Source organism: Ostrinia furnacalis, unplaced genomic scaffold (genome assembly GCF_004193835.3).
Source record: "Ostrinia furnacalis isolate ACB-3 unplaced genomic scaffold, ASM419383v2 OfSCF0912, whole genome shotgun sequence".
Classification (NCBI taxonomy): Eukaryota; Metazoa; Arthropoda; class Insecta; order Lepidoptera; family Crambidae; genus Ostrinia; species Ostrinia furnacalis.
The window spans coordinates 543,594-563,988 of NW_021131151.1; the positions used below are offsets into that span (position 1 = coordinate 543,594).

The 20,395-nt window shown below is 39.5% G+C and overlaps 1 protein-coding gene across 2 annotated transcripts in view; it reads left to right on the forward strand.

The window, feature by feature from the left end:
- Positions 1 to 18,453: 18,453 nt before the first annotated feature.
- slgA (proline dehydrogenase slgA) overlaps positions 18,454 to 20,395 on the forward strand; it is a 40,720-nt gene continuing 38,778 nt past the window's right edge. Inside the window, exon 1 of one of the 2 annotated variants that reach the window (XM_028301304.1) lies at positions 18,454 to 18,759. In XM_028301304.1, coding sequence (XP_028157105.1) covers positions 18,556 to 18,759 — 204 coding nt within the window. In that variant the 5' untranslated portion in view covers positions 18,454 to 18,555. The remainder of the gene's footprint in view (positions 18,760 to 20,395) is intronic. The other variant, XM_028301305.1, reaches the window with a different exon arrangement.

Sequence of the window (20,395 nt, forward strand, 5' to 3'; positions counted from 1 at the left end):
ATTTTCGAATTAGGTCTGACGAGTAGGTAGCGGTATAATTTATATATCGAAAGATTATGAGTCATATCGGCGACAGCAGATGTAGGCTCCGCTCCTACCATGCTCCTTACACACAATATTAAATGGGTTGAAATACCTTGTAGCTTTCACCAAAAAATATACTTAGGAATATTTATATTATCCTTATTTGCTTGGATTGCTTTGCGTTGCGTATACTTTTTATTATTACCGTGCTATAGATCCTACCCATAAAGTTAATATTTAACTTTATGATCCTACCTTACTATTATTATTATGCCTCCCTACCTTCATAAATATACTTACAAGATCGCAGTTTTCAGAAAAAAAATACATTTTAAGTACCTATTTAAAAAATATCTTCAACTAAATAAATGCAGCAATTTTCATATATTTCACGAGTCTCATATTGACCGCACGCATCTCGTGCGTGAGTGCCAAAAATTGCGGAGATCCATTTCGAAATGTATTCATCAATAAAGCAAAAAAATTAATTTAAAAAAATCCAGAATAACTAATTAATTTAATTTCTAAGCCCTTTACATCTAAAATGTTTAAAAATTATAATAATACCTATACTCCTAACTCCTGTCTTGCAGTAGGATTAGTTGCCCGTTTTTAGTTATTCATTTTCAAGGGATACCCTTGATAATAATCAAACAACTGGATAATACTGGTAGCTAATATCATATACTTAAATGCCTAAATTCATACGCTCTAGAGAATATCGCCATTGCCATTTGACTAGTATTTTAATTTTCTTCTTCAATTAATTTTAATCTTCTCTCAAACAGCTCCTTGTTCAATCTGTGCATACACAAGAATCTTCCATTGAGGAAAAGTACAGGGATGTCATGCCTATACAGACGCAACCACCTTAGATTTTCTTTCTCTGTTATGTCTACTTTTTCAATAGTAATTCTGCTTTTGTAAGGTTCTAATTCTTCCATAACTATGTCACACAGTGGACATGGATTTGTTGTATAAAATGTCAATACAGGTGGCCCATCTAAGGCTTGAGGTCTGGAAAGAAAATTAAATTCTCTCAAACAAAAATAATTAATTTATTTATATCCAGACCATTTCCTTACAGTTACATTTCATACATATTTACAGGTGATAAAGATTGTTCCATAAAATACTAAATCAATAACAAAGTCATAAAAACATATTACACTCAAAAGGTATAAACTTCATCTATTCACACAAACAAAATTGTTACTGTCATACAGTAGTGACTACCACAATAATGCAAATTATCTTATAAAGGCACAAGTAGCAGTTATAAAATTGTTATTGAGCAGCCAATNTCGATAGTTCGGCAACACTAATCTGTAGAGATAAACTCACTCGCACTCTTTGTGGTTCGAGAAGCACCCCCATCCTCTTACTCCACTGCCACGATGGCGCGCCTGCTCCGGACCTAAAGAGGTAAGTTTCTTTACAAGAGAAAAAGGCACACTTTCTTTCTGTCATGAAAACCATATTTCTCGAGATGGGGCTATTCTTCTTCTTTCTTCGCCGCAACTTCAGCCAGACTGCTGAAAACAACGAGAAGCTTCCAGACGTTGAGAAGGTAAGCTGGATTTCAGGTTTCCTTAGATACTAGCACATTTAGTTGTCTCTGTCAAGAAGACAGAAACGGTCGTGCACGAGTCAGCTAAACAGTTGCGCGCCGCCTTCCTACTGCAGCCCGCCGCCCAAGTACACGCCCCCGCCTTCGTATTCTACCGCTACGGGGGCGCGCCTGCTCAATACTATTAGGAGGAGCTTCCGGACCTTGAGAAGGTAAGAGTTTCCTTATGAGAGAAGAAAGCACACTTTGTTGTCACTATTAGCCACAAAGTACACGCCTCCGGACCTTGAGAAGGTAAACAAAGCTAGATTTGAGGCTCCCATAGTGGGATACAGGCACACTTCATTGTCCCTGTCAATAAGAACCCTTTTTTACGAGAACGCCGCCCAAGTACACGCCCCCGCCTTCGTATTCTACCGCTACGGGGGCGCGCCTGCTCAATACTATTAGGAGGAGCTTCCGGACCTTGAGAAGGTAAGATGTAAGAGAAAAAGGCAAGACAAGAACAATCGCGCCCGACCCAACGCTCAATTCACGCTCCTGTCTTCTTACTCTAGCGCCACGGGAGCGCTATTAGGAGAAGCTTTCAGATCTTGAGAAGGTAAGCAAAGCTAGATTTGAGGCTACCATAGTGAGATACAGGCACACTTCATTGTCCCTGTCAATAAGAACCCTTTTTCACGAGAATGCCGCCCAAGTACACGCCCCCGCCTTCGTATTCTACCGCTACGGGGGCGCGCCTGCTCAATACTATTAGGAGGAGCTTCCGGACCTTGAGAAGGTAAGCAAAGCTAGATTTTAGGCTCCCCTAAAAAGAAAAAGGCTTCTTTCTCGTCTCCCTTTTCACAAGAAAGCCCGCACCGGAATCGCCGCACACTTCCTTGTCTCTCACGACGTAACCACAACGTATGGAGGTATAGCAGAAGACTAAAAGGGGAGCTTTTAGTCTTCTGCTACGGGCGCTCGTCTGCTCAACACTATTACTTTCGGAACTGAGGAGGTAAGCAGACTGGACTTTTCTCTGTGAAGAAGACACTTCAACAGCCTCACCGTCTTCTTCTGGAACCTATCTACTCAACACCATCACGAGAAACTTTTCAAAACTGGAATTTAAGAGTACGCCATACTTCGCAGTTCGAAAATACTCCTTTTTTATTCAAGAACAGCCTCGCCTTCGCTACATGAGCCAGACTGATAGAACCACGGAGGTCTAAGATATTTTCAAGCTATAAAAAATAAAAAACCATGTATAAAGTCTGTTCGCCGAGAGTTGATAAATATTATGAAATGTCTTGCAATAGCGACTGTCGCTTAAGTATCGCATTCTGTATGGCGGGCGTCCTTTGTCACAACTCACACTGAGTACCATGGTACGAGCCACGCAGCTGTCGTCAAGCGCCCCGGCCGGCGGGCCGCAATGTGTGAAACGTAATAGATTTATTTTACATAAGACCGAAATGAATGGTATGACAGTGGGTAGGGCTTTGCCCAACATTGGGATACACTATAAGCCACTTGATAATAATGAAATACTTTTTATCCAACACATGGACGTCACGTGTTTGATACGTATCCCCACGTATGCCCTAACCGGAATAATTCCCGTAAAGGACAATGNTTTTTAAAATTCATAGAAATTGTCAGTTTTGCAATATTTTGTTTAGGTGACGCAGTTTGACGCAGCTAATTTTGGTGTCATATGAAAACCATAGATATGTTCTTTCGAAATATGTAAAAGAAACGGGTTGATCGCGCTTGATCATGAACTTTTTCACTGTTTAAAAAAAATAAACTCTTAAAATATAGACTTCTATTCAAACCTATATATCTATAACATAGTAAGTAATGTAGACTGTTTAGTAATACAGAAATAATAAACTAACCTGGAAGTATAGAATCCATATGTTTTATACCAAACTAGCTGACCCGGCGAACTTTGTTCCGCCTTAATGGCAATAAATAAGCAGACTTTTTTTTATTTCGAACGGGATAAAAAGTATCCTATGTCCTTCTCCTGGCTCTAAACTACCTCCCTGACAATTTTCAGCTAAATCGGTTCAGCCGTTCTTGAATTATAAGCGAAGTAACTAACACGACTTTCTTTTATATATATAGATATCAACTAAATAAAAGTTAAACGTAGTTGTTAAACAAGAGCTAAAAATTATAAAAATTACTCAACAAGAAAAACTGTTTAAATCAAATGTTTTGGGTATCTGGATAAAGAGTGTTAAACTTTTTAAATATCATTTATAGATGGCGCCATATGTCTTGTTCCTATACTAGGTTACTAATTTAGAATCGGAGTAACTTTGCTTTTTTTAATTTTGGCCACAAATTACGTACATTTCACCTGTGTGCGTCGGGCTGCTATCGTTGATAAATGTCATCGCTTCTTCTCATAACTTCGCCTGATCGTGTGCCAGGAGTGCGCGAACTCGCGCAGCGCGGTCCAGTTACTGCGACTACTCGTGAGGTCCTGGTGATAAACAGGTCCTTGCTCGGCTCTCCGTATCGCATCCAGCATCTTCTGTCTAACTTCGTCATAGAGGTTACATTCCCAAAGTGCGTGATCGCGGCTCTCTTCGACTTCCTCGCCGCATGGGCGTAGTGCAGACTCGCACAGCGTCATCCTGTGTAGGCTCCGAGTAGGTATGTGGGATATAAGACTCTAAACTGCAGGCGACGGGCGTGAAGCCGCGCCAGCGCATCGTCATCTCCTCGGACGAGGAGGACGACACGCCCGCCGCGCGCCGCACGCTCTTCAAGCTGCGCTCCAGCGTCAACGACTCCGACTCCGACTAGGTGTGTGGGATATGAGACTTAAAACTGCAGGCTGGACAAGACAATATTTCTCCGGACAGGCCGGACAAGACAATATTTCTCCGGACAGGCCGGACAAGACAATATTTCTCCGGACAGGCCGGACAAGACAATATTTCTCCGGACAGGCCGGACAAGACAATATTTGGCCGGACAAGCTCCTAAAAAGCCAAACATGTCCGGCTAAAGCCGGACGCCTGGCAACCCTAGGTGAGCGGGAGTTTGGTTTAATATGCCGTGAGTACATATGTAACTCATATAAAAAGTATCGCGTTGGGACCCTCTATTTTAGATATGTGGGATTTTAGGATCCATCGCAACAAGGTCCACAATAATGTTGGACTAAGTTAGGTTTCAGCGCCATCTGTTGGATGATGAATGTGGTGGCGTGTCGATAGATGTCGCTACAGGTAACATCGCGGCGGCGCGGCGTCACTCGTCAAAGGAGAACCCAGCGAGCCTTCTGTGCTCCAGCGTCAACGATCCGACTCCGACTAGGTGTGTGGGATATAAGACTCTAAACTGCAGGCGACGGGCGTGAAGCCGCGCCAGCGCATCGTCATCTCCTCGGACGAGGAGGACGACACGCCCGCCGCGCGCCGCACGCTCTCCAAGCTGCGCTCCAGCGTCAACGACTCCGACTCCGACTAGGTGTGTGGGATATGAGACTTTAAACTTCCTATTAGTTCCCATAGCATAGCGAGGAACCAAAGCCAAACCAAAGACGGTAGGCGGGAGTTTGCCCGGTAGGCGGGAGTTTGCCGCGCGCCGCACGCTCTCCAAGCTGCGCTCCAGCGTCAACGACTCCGACTCCGACTAGGTGTGTGGGATATGAGACTTAAAACTGCAGGCTGGACAAGACAATATTTCTCCGGACAGGCCGGACAAGACAATATTTCTCCGGACAGGCCGGACAAGACAATATTTGTCCGGACAGGCCGGACAAGACAATATTTCTCCGGACAGGCCGGACAAGACAATATTTGGCCGGACAAGCTCCTAAAAAGCCAAACATGTCCGGCTAAAGCCGGACGCCTGGCAACCCTAGGTGAGCGGGAGTTTGGTTTAACATGCCGTGAGTACATATGTAACTCATATAAAAAGTATCGCGTTGGGACCCTCTATTTTAGATATGTGGGATTTTAGGATCCATCGCAATAAGGATCACAATAATGTTGGACTAATGCCCGTTTTCACCATCAATCCCTAATTTTTAAGTGACCCATATGAAAACAAAATTCCTGTTATGTGTTACCATAGGGGTCACTTAAAAATTAGGAATTGATGGTGAAAACGGGCATTAGTTAGGTTTCAGCGCCATTTGTTAGATGATGAATGTGGTGGCGTGTCGATAGATGTCGCTACAAGTAACATCGCGGCGGCGCGGCGTCAAAGGAGAACCCAGCGAGCCTTCTGTGCTCCAGCGTCAACGATCCGACTCCGACTAGGCATGTGGGATATAAGACTTTAAACTTCCCATAGCATAGCGAGGAAGACGGTAGACGGGAGTTTGCCGCGCGCCGCACGCTCTCCAAGCTGCGCTCCAGCGTCAACGATCCGACTCCGACTAGGTATAATAAACCCACCGCTACAACTCCTGTGTAGCCAGGAGCTACAGCTTGACCGCCAATAAAAACCCAACCCGTCATTGGACCCGCAACGAAATTAATCAGAAGAACATAGGAGTTCGAAATTAAGGGTCAACTTCTTGTACACGCTAAGAAATTTCACCGTCTTTGCTGCAGGCAAAAATTTCGTCGGACCCAGCTACGAAAATTTGCAATGTACGTATACGGTTCGTGTGTAGAAACGATACGAATTCTTGCGTAACTTTTTTTAACATGTAATAAAATAAAGGATAAAGGTCTCCCCCACGGATTCCCACAACGGTCGGTCCCGGAGGTGATTCTAAAAGCTACGATAGCCGAATGGTGAAGGGGTAAGACTGGCCAACTTGACATCCGATGAACGCGAGATCGAACCCCACCGAAGCTCGACTACATGTGACCACTCGTAATATAATAATGTTTAGTTAGATCTAACAGACTTGGAAGACGTAGCGTGGGCAGGCCTCCTACTAGGTGGACCGACGATCTGGTGAAGGTCGCGGGAAGAGCCTGGATGCGGGCAGCGCAGGACCGTTCATTGTGGAAAACCTTGGGGGAGGCCTTTGTCCAGCAGTGGACGTCATTTGGCTGAAACGAACGAACGAACGCATAACTCAGTCAGTGCCGAGCTATGGGAGCGGCACGAGAGTATTTTTGATACGTCAAACGTCAGCGAGGCTTCAGATGTGCTTCATAATATCCTCCCGTGTCGCTAACATACCTCAGACACTGACTCAGTTAAGCAAGCCTTAGTATGCTGTTCGTCCATGCCTAAAGTCTGTTCGCCGAGAGTTGATAAATATTATGAAATGTCTTGCAATAGCGACTGTCGCTTAATTATCGCATTCTGTATGGCGGGCCTCGTTTGTCACAACGCGCACTGAGTACCATGGTACGAGGCACGCAGCTGTCGTCAAGCGCCCCGGCCGGCGGGCCGCAATGTGTGTTTTACATAAGACCGAAATGAATGGTATGACAGTGGGTAGGGCTTTGCCCAACATTGGGATACACTATAAGCCAGTTGATAATAATGAAATACTTTTTATCCAACACATGGACGCCACGTGTTTGATCCGTATCCCCACGTATGCCCTAACCGGAATAATTCCCGTAAATTTAAAAGACATAATAATTATAATCTACCAACTTTTTCATTATATCGACAAAAATAATAAGCGGGCTGCAATTTATAATGAGTTTAGAACCTCTGATATTTTTTTTTTATCAACTCTCGGCGAACAGACTTTACTCCACTGTGATGTATTCATGCTATAGCTATACCTACGCATCTATATTGTATCGAGTGTCGACGCGCTGCGTTTCTTTTCTAAATAAACCAGTCAGTCGCGGACCACCGTGTTATCAATTTGCTCCCGTAGTTAGTACCTATATCGATATACATACACTACATCCACCGACTCAGCATTAAATTAACAGTATTTCTTCCCGAATAACCCGTGCTTTCTCCTTCCAGGTGACCGGCCACAGCTAGCGAGGCGCGGGCCGCTCCCTAGAAAGTGCTTCGACGGGGCGGCGGTCCGGACACTAGTGGCGCTCTTTCCTACTAATATTAGGTTCGTGTCGAAATTTTAAAGTGATTGTGAACGGTAGTCTATGGTATAGTCTGGTCTGTGAGCACGTAGAATTTTGTCCAATGACCCCAAGCTACCCATCCTTATCGCTCGCGCGTAATTATATTGCTGTCGCGACTGTGCGACGGGCGCCCGCAGTGGGTGTGCGAGCGCAACAGTAACATAATTACGCGCGAGCGATAAGGATGGGTAGCTTGGGGTCATTGGACAAAATTCTACGTGCTCACAGACCGGGCTTTAGTAGGGAACAGATTATGTTGCCGGGAACAGATTTTGGAGATGGAGTAATTTATTTTATTATAATCCATAGACTTTTGTTGACGATATTATTGAGTTTCTGTTTAACGTTGAATTTGACGTTTATTTCTAGTTTTATCTGTCAATACAGCGACATTGTTTTATGAATAATAAGGCAATATACGCGTCACCCATTAACACTAGAGTACACGCGCGGCCTACTAGAGTAGACCAGGGTAACATTTTACGCTATAACTTTTTAAAAACTCGCGCCAGAGAGCTGGCATTCCAGGAAAGCCTCGTTTACTAAATTTGTCAATAAGCCAATGAAGCTTGGGTTGCTAGCGTCTGCGCACTTTTCTAAAATTGGCCGTCAAAACTGCGGGTCTACTCAAAAGCCCGAAATCACTCAGCAAAAAAAAACGAAAAACTTGCAAAAATGGGTTTACCCCGTGTACCAGGCAGTAGAAAGTGTTGAATACTATGACAGATTAAAAACAAATCATATTTTTTCAGTAATTTTGTTTCTGCTAATATGGATCTCAGAGTGCAATTTTGGTCCAAAAAATTTACAACTTTTTAATCTGTTAATAATGTTTTATCCCAAATAGTTATATAAATAAACGTTGATTATAAAAGAACTTTAATAAACACTTTTATCATTTACATAGTAATTTTATTTATAAATTGCTTAAAAACTGATTTACAGTGATTTTAAATTGGCTTACCAGAGTAGGCCACGCGTGTATTGGTGTAAAAAAAGGGGCGCGTGTACTGTAGTGTTAATGATTTATTTCAAAACGTAGTTTATTTATAAATCAAATACTTACGTATTTATTTACGAAACGTCATTATTTTCATACAAAACGATATCAGTTGATTGGTGTAGTCTACCCTTATTACATTTCGTATGCACATATTTAATCAATAAGTGATTTGAAAATACTGTTCCCGAGAACAGTTTTAAATCTGCAACTGTTCCCGAGTTTGTGTGAATGTATGAATCGTGCGGGCATGTTGCTTACGACAATAGTTCGTGTTTGAAAATTAATATAGCTATATTATAGGCTACTGGCGACTCCGCCAGTATAGAAAGAAGTAGGGATAATTGAATGGCGTCGAAATGTACACAGTCCTCGGAATATTAGTCAGTATGTTTTAAAGATTTGCCTTCGGAAAACGGTACGTCTGTAGTCTATGTTTTTATAAGTCGAATGTTTCACGAAGTTGCGAATTATACTTTAGTATACGCGCATTAACCGACTACGCATTTTTTAACACAAATGCGTACATTATTAGGGTTTGCCAGGTAGAAACTTATCAAATCCGGGACAATTCTACTAGTAAAAATTCCGGGACGAGACGCAACATTTCGATACAATCTCTGATTTCCCGGTCATCTGGCAACCCTATACTTTATATGTTTTTGTAAACTTTAAGCGGTATTTTAATATCTTACGGACAAACAAAGCATTAATTAAAGGCCTTTATAAATTAAAGTACATGTCAAAGCGTGAACCCTAGATAGATGCCTGTAATGCAATAATACAATAGTATTTTATTTAAAAGTAATACTGTAGGCAGAATGGTAGACTGAAAAATAGACATGGTAAAGCGTCATAGATATTCATCAAAATGTTGGCTATGATTCATTTTTAAATTAGTCAACACTTGACTCTTCATTGCATCTATGTAGACGAACTTTTAGTTTGTGTGCGCGGATTTTTTTATTACTCGCAACAAAATTGGCATCTATAAGATATTTGAAGGATGCAGTGATACTTTTACTGCCAAAAAAGTTATTGTTTTGCACTTTTTTGCAACTCGGTCTAAACGGTTTTGACTTATAAAAGTTTTAAGTGGAAAAAAGACAATTTCGTAGGGTTAAAGAGTTTAAAGGCGTGTTAGGTTTCGCTTAGATAGATGGTCTCTTAGGCAATAAATAGGGCACGGATTATGTTCGTAAAGTCACAGAAATAATGGTATATTTTAGTGGATCATCAACAGAAAATTGAAGTATTGATTGTTTAAATTGGTTCTTATTGAACTTGAAAACGAGGAGTTAACAAAATCGTGAAAAGATGAGAATTGTCATTATGAGACGTCTTCCAGTTATTGTCAAAAATTAATTAAGATATAAAAATGATGGAAAGGATCGATTGATGAAAATCCACATGGGCGTACCCAGCTTCTGGCCTAGGAGAGGACAAGTCGTACCCCGCTTTTGGCCAAGGAGAGGGCAAGTCATACCCCGCTTCTGGCCCGGGAGGGGGCAAGTCATACCCCGCTTCTGGCCTAGGAGGGGGCAAGTCATGCCCCGCTTCTGGCCAAGGAGAGGGCAAGTCATACCCCGCTTCTGGCCCGGGAGGGGGCAAGTCATACCCCGCTTCTGGCCTAGGTGGGGGCAAGTCATACCCCGCTTCTGGCCAGGGAGGGGTCAAGTCATACCCCGCTTCTGGCCAAGGAGAGGGCAAGTCATGCCCCGCTTCTGGCCTAGGAGGGGGCAAGTAATACCCCGCTTCTGGCCTAAGAGGGGGCAAGACGGATTTTTAAGTCAGATAGCCTGACTTAGCTCCTTCAAAGCGACTTCCAGACTGCCTACTGGATACGGCCATGACAATCCATTATTTCTGCTGACTTTACTGTCGTTCTGTGGACATTGCCCTTTTTTTGGTGTGAGAATGAATCGCGTCTACTATTTTGAGTAACAATGTTGGTCTAACAATAGGTAAATTAATATTTTTAATAAATGTATTGAAAACATAAATATTTAAAGATTAAAATATATTCATTGATTTTTTTGGCAATGTTCACGTACGGTCTTTATCTTTGGTTGGAGACTTCGTATCCAAATGTAATGTATGATAACCGTCAAGAAAAACAATACAGACACATAATGTTTATACTTCATCGGTATGAAGACCTTTTTAGGGCATTTTGTATACAAATACAACTTGCCTTACCACCTTTTTCGGACATCGGCTGGTGATTAGAAGTGGTTGAAGAAATGTCACATTTTTCAATACTTTATTGATAAGTAATGAGGGTTTTCGCGAATGAAAAATCCGCCAGATGGCAATACGTAGACGCGAGGTCCAAATGCTGCATGATTGGTTATTTTTGACATGATATTGACAGATAAGTATGTCAAAATCCACCAATCACGCAGCAGTCAGATCCCACATCCACATCCCGCCATCTAGCGGATCTTTCATTCGCGAAAACCCTCATTATAATAAGTTGCCGGACTAAATGAGATGAATAATTCATTATTTCCAGTAATAACAAATACAGTCAAGAACAAAAAACTGGTTGCCTTATATTGAGCTATTTCTTGACGTTTTCGTATTGTACATTTCGTACGAAGTCCAAAGAATATTGCCCCAAATGTGTGTAGAAAAATCTATTATATAGATATGCCACTTCGATCATTAGATGACATTAGACAAACTGTTGTGAAAGAGGTGGATATAGTTGATTTTACACTGTTGATTTCTCTGTTAATGTATATTCCGAATAATCGTTCATGTATATACCCTGCTTTTAAAGGGGATAATGACAGAGACAATGCTCTACGAACCAGACGCCTTTACCACTAGTTGTCTCATTCTTAGGTGTAGCTAGTGTAGTGTATATGTTACGGTTAATGTGATAAATTGAAAATTATTAATAATAACCGGTTATTATGAATAATTACCGACAGTCGCGGTAAAAGTGATAAATTAATCACAATTAACAATGATTATTAATTTGATAAATTAAACCTTAGTACTAACAAATTTCATAAAAGAGAACAACATCTTGTGTACGTGCTCGTTTACAGCCAAACTTTCGAACGTTTTGATATCATATATTAATATAATTTGGCATAATGAGTTTGGAATGTTTCTTGCATAATATTACTTTTCCATGATGCCCATAACACAATGTTTTGATTTAAAGTGAAAAATAGGTTAAGGTGCGGCGGGGGTGGCCCTTGGGCCACCCCTAAGCTGCCTATTTAGTTTTATACACACATAAATGACCTCATATTAATCACATTTACCAAATCATGCGGTAATTATTCATAATAACCGGCGATTATTCATAATTTTCACATTTATCACTTTGACCGTAACATATACAAACGTGGCGTATCTATACATAGATAGCGTTAATGTAGGACTATAACCCCTCGCCTACTTGTAAGTAGTCATAGTGAGAAGCTTACGGCACTCAATATTGTTCATTTGTGCCTATAAATACATAATAATGAGGAACTAATCTATGTGTGCGACAAGACATTCTGTTCTTTTGATAGCCGAATAAGTTGTATTTTGAATGGAGTAAAATTTTATACTAAATTTATTAAAATAGTATATTATCAATAAATTGGTAACACCAATACGGTAAGCTAGGTAACTTAGGCGTTGTATATAATGAGAATTAACACATATTATGTATGTCTTGTGTCCTATTTTATTTTTGTACAGAAGTGGAGTTATCATTTTGAGTTGGGCCTTGTATATACGCGAATAGAGACCGATTTCGAAACGAAAGTAAAAGGTGAACGTTTTATCATAAGTACATGCTTATTTTGCGTTATATTATTTAGACGTGTTTAATTTTTAATATTAAAACGGATTTAAAGCAGGATATTACGTTTTAAGATAAAAAGAAATATAGATTTATTAATAGAGATGAATCTCAGCTTTCAGAGAGTTGCGTTATAATATTATTTATGTAACTGTATTGAAATTTAAATCATGCACAAATTAGGAAATAATACGAAGCTGCGTTGTTTCGCGAAAAATGGAATTTGAATTGGTTATTTATTTTGTGCAAGGCAGCTAACAGAAAAGTAGTCAAAATATCACATTTACAGCCGATTTACCGATTTACGAAATTATATTTGCCGAGCAGATATAATTTCGTACAATGACCCCAAACTACCCATGCTTCACGGGCGGCCGCGGTGAGGGTGCGAGCGCGACAGCAATATGATTACGCACGAGCGATAAGGATGTGTAGCCTGGGGTCATTGTACGAAATTCTATCTGCTCGGCGACTGGACTTTACAAGATTTCTTTCTTTACACATTTTCTAATAACTACTCCTAACTACAGATTATGTCATAATATCGAGTAGCGAGTAGTGGGGGTGTAATTCGATATTTCTCTGTAGATATAACCAAGTAGTTGTCATTGCAATACATATTAGTTTAAATGAATACGAGTTTCTCATTCTGTAAGTTGATTGATCTCACTCAGAACAGAACTTAGCAAATTAAAGGCAGAAATACACCGAATCAATACGTCACGTAATACGTCACGCAAGTGTATAGTGTCTTATTTTTTTAACTAGCTTCTGCCCGTGATTTCGCCTTTGTGGATGTCATTTATTTTGAGTTCACTAAAAGGTCTTCATTCCTTCTTTAAAAAACCCATCTATCTTTTTTCAGAAATATAACAGAATAATAGACTCTCGCATTAAAAATGTTATGTGCTTGGATAACCATGATATGTGGTAATAATATTACATTAAACTTATTGTATCGTGTATGTCAATGCTACGCGCACGGATTCGGTGTATTTTTGCGTTTACTCGACACAAAACACATGAATTAGCGACTGCACGTTTGACACCTTGGTTGACATGCTTGTCATTAAGTGTCAACTGTTGTCAAATGTCAGATATTTGAAGACTCATCATTAGCCTTATTAAATAATAATAAATGTTGCAGTTTTAGATAACGAATGGGAAACTTAGGCCTTCTAGGCGAAATATTTCGTTTTTATTCGACCCTACTGTCTCTCTTTCTCGTTGTTGAATGCTAGTGTAGGTGAGAGAGATAGATGTAGCCGATATTCTGTTGAATAGACTCGCTGGCAATAAGATAGGTGTAGTTTATTTTCGGTGCATCTTCCGTTATTATACATTTTACGTAAAAAGCGGAATTACGACATTGTATGAAGCTTACAGTTGTATGTGCGTCAAACGATATTTTTATGTAGCGTGAAAATAGACTAAAATCACAATAATATCATTTTTAATACGAAAATTGTACATATTAGATCTAAAAGTTAGCTTTAAGTTTTATTATTATTTTAAGATGTAATAGATATTTGTATTTGTAAGATATGTTTAGATGTGTTTGTTTTACCATACATTGATAATTTTCGACCATTTGCTCAGACGCACGGGCTTTAAGGCTGACCGATGATTGTTTTATCACATGAAAGAAAAACGATTTGCGACATAATTCTTTGAGATATTGCAAAAACTGTTTCACGCGAAATTCAGCGGGCGGCTTTAGGTGTGCTGTGTCTTAAATTTGGTCGAATTATATTAGTCATTCTATATATTAAATATTATAATATTAGCCTAAGAAAGATGCTTTTTCACCGACATACATATTTTATTGAACCATTCGGCTTAATATTTCCCTTGCCAATATGTGAGGCATGAGTAGAAAATGATTTTATTTACTTGATTATAATTATTTTTATTATTATTATATTGTAGGGGTGAGACATAGATTGGGTGGATAGAACATTATTATTTTTGAGGATAATAATATTCTTTATTAATCATATTTAATAGATGCAATATTGTACTGAACATACGATAATTTTTCAAATATTTATTAAAGTAAAGACATACTACTTAAAGTTATTCATAGAGACGAATAATAATTAACGTTATCAGTGAAGCAAAAATTATTCGCGATTTTTCGATAAAGAATCTTAAATCAAGCTGGTAAGGTTTAAAACGTCTCTAAAGCAGTACGGTTAGCACGAAAAACTTTCGAGTTCATATCGTTTGCGTACTCGAATCGCCATCAAAAGATTTAGTAAGAAAACTACAACAGCGCCATTGTGAACGTGTCGTAAAGTGAACTTAGTATGATATGTGGTTGCACGAAACTTATTTTGAGAATCAAAATTGTCACGTTATCGTTAAATTCAAAGATTGAGTATCGAATTTTATCGAATACGCAAACGATTCGAAGACGAAAGTTGTTCATGCTAGAGGTACAGGTCAGTGCTTATTTTCTGAACCTGTAAAGTAAAATATAACGGTTGTTTTTTTTAATAACGCCAAAACTGTATTTTGTAAATCCCAAAATGGGTTGAACACCGGCATTTATTAGAAAATATAAAGTAGATTGTTAAGGCGAGAGAAAATAGGCAATCTTCGAAAGATCTCGAATAGACCTTTTACTATAACTGACATAAAAATAAAACAAATGAAGATAACACACATTGAATGTGAGCAAAAATATAAAGTCACAAATTGGCGTTTAAAGTTCTGTAAGCAGGCAAAGATCATAAACTATTCTGCCTAGTTTTTGGGCATAGGTCTTGATGGTTTAAGTGAGTTTTGAAAAATCTACAAAAAACTTTTTACGGACTTGATTGAAATCTAAAAGTGTTCTTTCAAAGATTGCCCATGCAAAAAGGAATGGCAGTTAGAGCGAAGATAGCAATATTTCGATTTACTTTAGGCTTTTGAATGTGATCAACATAACAAATTCTAAATTGACGGCGATAATGTACATGTACGCATACGTGTGTGCGTGTGGACAGTCGTGTGTGTCGGTGAGCGCTGCTATATTAATTTGCAGTAAGTGATTTTGTAAAAACTTATCGGTAGAATGCCATATTGTGATTAGTTTGTTAGCTACACGAAGTATTTTTCAAATAAAAATATCTATGTATACATGAAAGTCCCTTGTTTTATTCATATTTAGTGGTTTCTGTTAATTATTAGGCTATGCGCACACGGGTGACTTGTTTTCTCTTTAAAAAAAGTGTAAAGGAGAAAGATATGTATACTGTCACGGTGACAAAAAGGTGCAAAAAGTCACTCGTTCGCGCAAAGACTCATTTATTAAGCAGAACAAAACATCTTTAAATATCAGAGTGTTGTAATTCGACTGCACTCGACCCCCTAAAAACCCTCAATTGGTTTTGTACCCTATAGTAAAAGTAAAAAGAGTTCAAAATATTTTTTTTGAGTTTATTCACTGCTTCGATACAAGTTACCTAGGTACTCGCTATTTATGACTTCATTTAGACCGCAGTGATGAATATTTCGTACATAGTGAATACACCAAATGACTATTTAGTTATCATGAAAGTATGACTTATATAAATATTTCAATGTACTACTCATGATACCTCCATGACCTCACAAAAATGTGTTATTTACCTCAAAAATTTCTGAAATAGGTGCTGATCTAAATAGGTATTTGTGATAATATACATTTACTCACTTACAGGGTAAAATAATATCAATATTTAACCAATACTCAACAATTTATTGCATTTACTTAATAATTATGAACTTTCATAATAAATTCATATATTCAATAAATCAAGCTGGAAATCTCTATTTAGAAACCGGGCCTTATTCTCCACTGTTGTCACGCGTTCACGGATGATTTTTGTCACCGTGACAATATGTCTCTTTTTCTCTTTATAAAAGTGTAAAAAGAAGTCACGGTGACAAAAAGGTACAAAAAAATCACTCGTGCGCCATAGCCTTAGCGCTCTTTAAATATAACCCTCACTTTCTGTTTCAGGTAAGTCCATACATCTTGTCTAGATTATTCTAGGTAAGGAATTAATCTACGAACTTCTCTTATTTACTTTTGATGTTTACTATATCTGATCTATAGGTAGGTAGGTATTATTTATATTTGTTTTGCTGTAACGACACGGAAAATATCCCTATTTTTGGCGATTTTACAACAAATCGTCGTCGTCATTTCAGCCAAATGACGTCCACTGCTGAACAAAGGCCTCCCCCAAGGTTTTCCATAATGAACGGTCCTGCGCTGCCCGCATCCAGGCTCTTCCGGCGACCTTTACCAGATCGTCGGTCCACCTAGTAGGAGGCCTGCCCACGTTACGTCTTCCAGCCCGTGGTCGCCACTCGAGAACTTTCCTGCCCCAACGGCCATCGTCTCTATGAGCTATGTGCCCCGCCCACTGCAACTTGATTTTAGCAATTCTGCGAGCTTTGTCGGTTACTTTGGTTCTCCTGCGGATCTCCTCATTTACAACAAATAATTACTGGCAAATACTCAATAGCTCACGTGATAGGTATTAACTCAACCTTTACTTTCCTGTCCGCCGTAAGTATAGTAACTTTTTTGTATACGACACAGTTTGCCTGGATACTACACTCAGCCAAGAAGAAGAATGGTTGGGTTTTATTGACAGGTTATGAAAATTCGTGAGATAGGTCCCCAAACCAACTTAAAAAAAATATCCGGCTGGTCCTTACCACCCTGTATAAAGCACACGAAGGTATTTTTTGAAATTTTAACGTTGAAACTTTTCGTATATTCACCTTTTATGCAATTTTTTTGTTAGGTAGGTATTAAACCTTTATTATTTATTCGTGTAAGTAATATTTGAAGCAATGTTCTTCGGTTCTTCCTTGTGGGTTTTCTTAATATTTACATGAAGAAGCTGAAAAGGATAGTCAAGAAAAGTATAAATTCAATTGATAGTCTTCAGTCGCTCATGACTTCATGATAAGTCTTCATGGTCTTCCTAATATAAATAAATAAATAAATAAATAAGGTCGAAGGTGGAATCGAGCTTCACCCGGAATCCTCAACCACGAAGAAACAGGCTATCTTACCTCTAAATGCCGGAACACAACAAAGCTGTTAACATTACCTTCAAGTGGTGCGTCTAAAGTTAACTGATCATATAGTAGTTACTTAATTGTATTGTAATTATGACTCCTCAATATAGCAGTTGATCATCATTTCAGCCATATGACTGCTGAACATAGGCCTCCCCCAATGATTTCTTCTAGGCGAGGTTTTAACTTTATCGTTCGCTCGTTTCAGCCAAAGCCAAATGACGTCCACTGCTGGACAAAGGCCTCCTCCAAGGTTTTCCACAATGAACGGTTTAACTTTATACATGAACCTAATCACAAGGGCTTATGAGTAAACAATAATTTAGCCGTGCAAAGCCGAGGTGGTCGCTCGTAGCTCGGCTCGTAGTTAAAATGTAAATAAATGCGCGCAAGTTTATAAACTAAACCTTGTTTTCACTTGTCTTATTGTTTTTGTAAATCTATTGAGATGCGAGACAAGGCCAACAGAAGTTCTGTTGCTGAAGTATTCTTCGAAGATTACAATAGTCAGCAATTAAGAAAATTAGAATACAGGTGTGAGAAAATTCCTCAGACCAAACAAGAATGCTTATCCGAGCCCTTATCGAAATAAACTGCTTGTTAAAACGGCATGCTCTGCGGCGTTTATAGGTCAATGCGGGTGCTTGAACCCCGTAATTTTTGCGCTTTTCTTATACACAGAACGGGTTTGATTATGTAAGTGCCCTACTTTGAGGTTATGACTACCCTGCACCACGTGGGTATATCGATTTTTGCTATTTCTCAATCCCATTGTCGAAATGACCGTTAACTTTTGTCCATTGCTGGTTCATTCATGCATTGTGAATGTGGCGAAAAAAAAAACCCGCTGCGATCTTGGTGCTTGGTGTTGTTTCGTTCAATGCGTGCTGGCCGGCGAGACGTCCAATCGCAGCGCGCACCGGTGACACACCTCCGTACAGTTTTAAAATTGGAACGGCTGCGCGCGCCGGCTCCGTATCGAGCGGACGTCAGCCCAGTTGTCAGTTGTCAGCGGGTGCCGGCGAGTGCGTGTTGTGTTTGTGAACGCGGAGCTCCGACGATGGCTCTGCTGCGACGTCTGGCTGTGAACGCGCCGCGGAGCGCCCGCGTATTATCCTCCGCGCCCCCAACGAGAGACGAACTAGACCTCAACTTCAACAGCCCCAAGGATGCGTTCAAAAGCAAGAAAACGAGCGAGCTGGTCCGCGCCTACCTCGTGTACCAGATATGCTCCGTCAACTGGATCGTCGAGAACAACGCCATGGTGAGTTGATCGATCTCAGCTGATGCGTTATGTAACAACAATGGTTAATGTTTACAGTCTGAAATAACTCTCCGTCCGTCCTTGTGCGATCGCTTGGTGATTAATGACTGCCTAATTTCGGCGTGATTTTACCGAGTCAGCGATGCGTTTACACTGCGCGTCTAACAATGTTACCTAACTGAAATTTTCCTCTTCGTTTTAGTGCAAAAAACATAATGAGTTATCTTGGCAATCGATTGAAGATTGAGGCAGGTACCAGGCTGTCATGTAATCGAGGAGATCGAAGGCAATCGGTGCTTGAATGGCGATGGATTTTTGATAGGCTTCCCTACGCATGCGCGCGGGAGGGTAGCCCAGACTGAGAGCAGACACCTGTGCTGAACCGGCTTCGAGTTTTTGGCATGGCCGGGTTTACGTAACCTGTCGAAGGATGGACAAATTACAGCTTGTTTCTATGAGGAAAAGAAACCTACCTACTTGTAAAATGCGTGCCAAAACTAGCCACTTTTAAAAAGGAATCGCCTTACGCCTATGCATAAAAGCTAACGTAAAGACACTTTAGTAATAAAAAACATACCAACCGAATTGAGAACCTCTTTGTTGAAGTCGGTTAATTAATATGCTTGCTTAAAAGCTAAAGTAAAAGCAGCTTAGTAATAAAAAGTTGAAACTAAGAAAATTCAGACAAAACTTTTTTATTGTTTTAACAGGAACTTACTTTTTTTCCGCGAACCTTATGATCTGTGTTCTTAATAGTCCATCCAATAGGATTTCGGGATTCTCGGGTCTTGTGTTCGATTCTCAGTTTGCACTTGCTTCTGAAATTTCGGAAAGTTAGTTAAGTAGGATGACTTATTTTGGCGTAGGTAGGTTACCTAACTAAAATTGCATAACTGCATAGCTTAAAAGGGAAAGATACTGTAACCTTTGTGGTTGTTTTATCTTTCCTTTAGCAATAACTACAATGACTGTTAACTGTCAAGTTTATCAGTGAACATCAGCATGCTTCATTGATTTTCTAAAGAAAAGGACATATTCATTTCCTCTACATATTGATCACGATTCTTTATTTGCATCACTGAAGATTATTTCTTGGATACAAAGTTTCATACGTTCATTACAATAGTCACGTTTCAATTGTCTTACAGTTGACTGTAAGCACAATTGGATAGGCTTATTATTAGACACTTATTTTCAAATAGCCCTTTTTCATGGAATAATTAATGAATAGGTACCTTACGTAATATTATTCTTAGGATGAGTTGTATTAACTTACTTTAACCGTAACTAAGTTTAATGGTAGCTTTTTGTATGGAGTTTGATTTGACAGATTAATTGGTACCTAAAACGAAATACTTACATAAAGCCATAAGGCATTATCTGCCAGTTGACCTATGACGTAAACGTAGTGTAGTAATGACGAAAAAAGCAAGAAATAATAAATAAGCTGCTTTGTGTTGCTTGAAGCTGCATGAGGCTTGACTAAGTCTAGCAATAGACTGCCATATAGGTACTGAAATGATGATGATGAAATAGTAATTACTGAAAAAGTAACTATTCTATAAAAATCGTAAAGAAATCAGTAAAAATTGCTCTTTGTCACCATCACTTTTGAAACTTTTGAAGAAGAGAAATA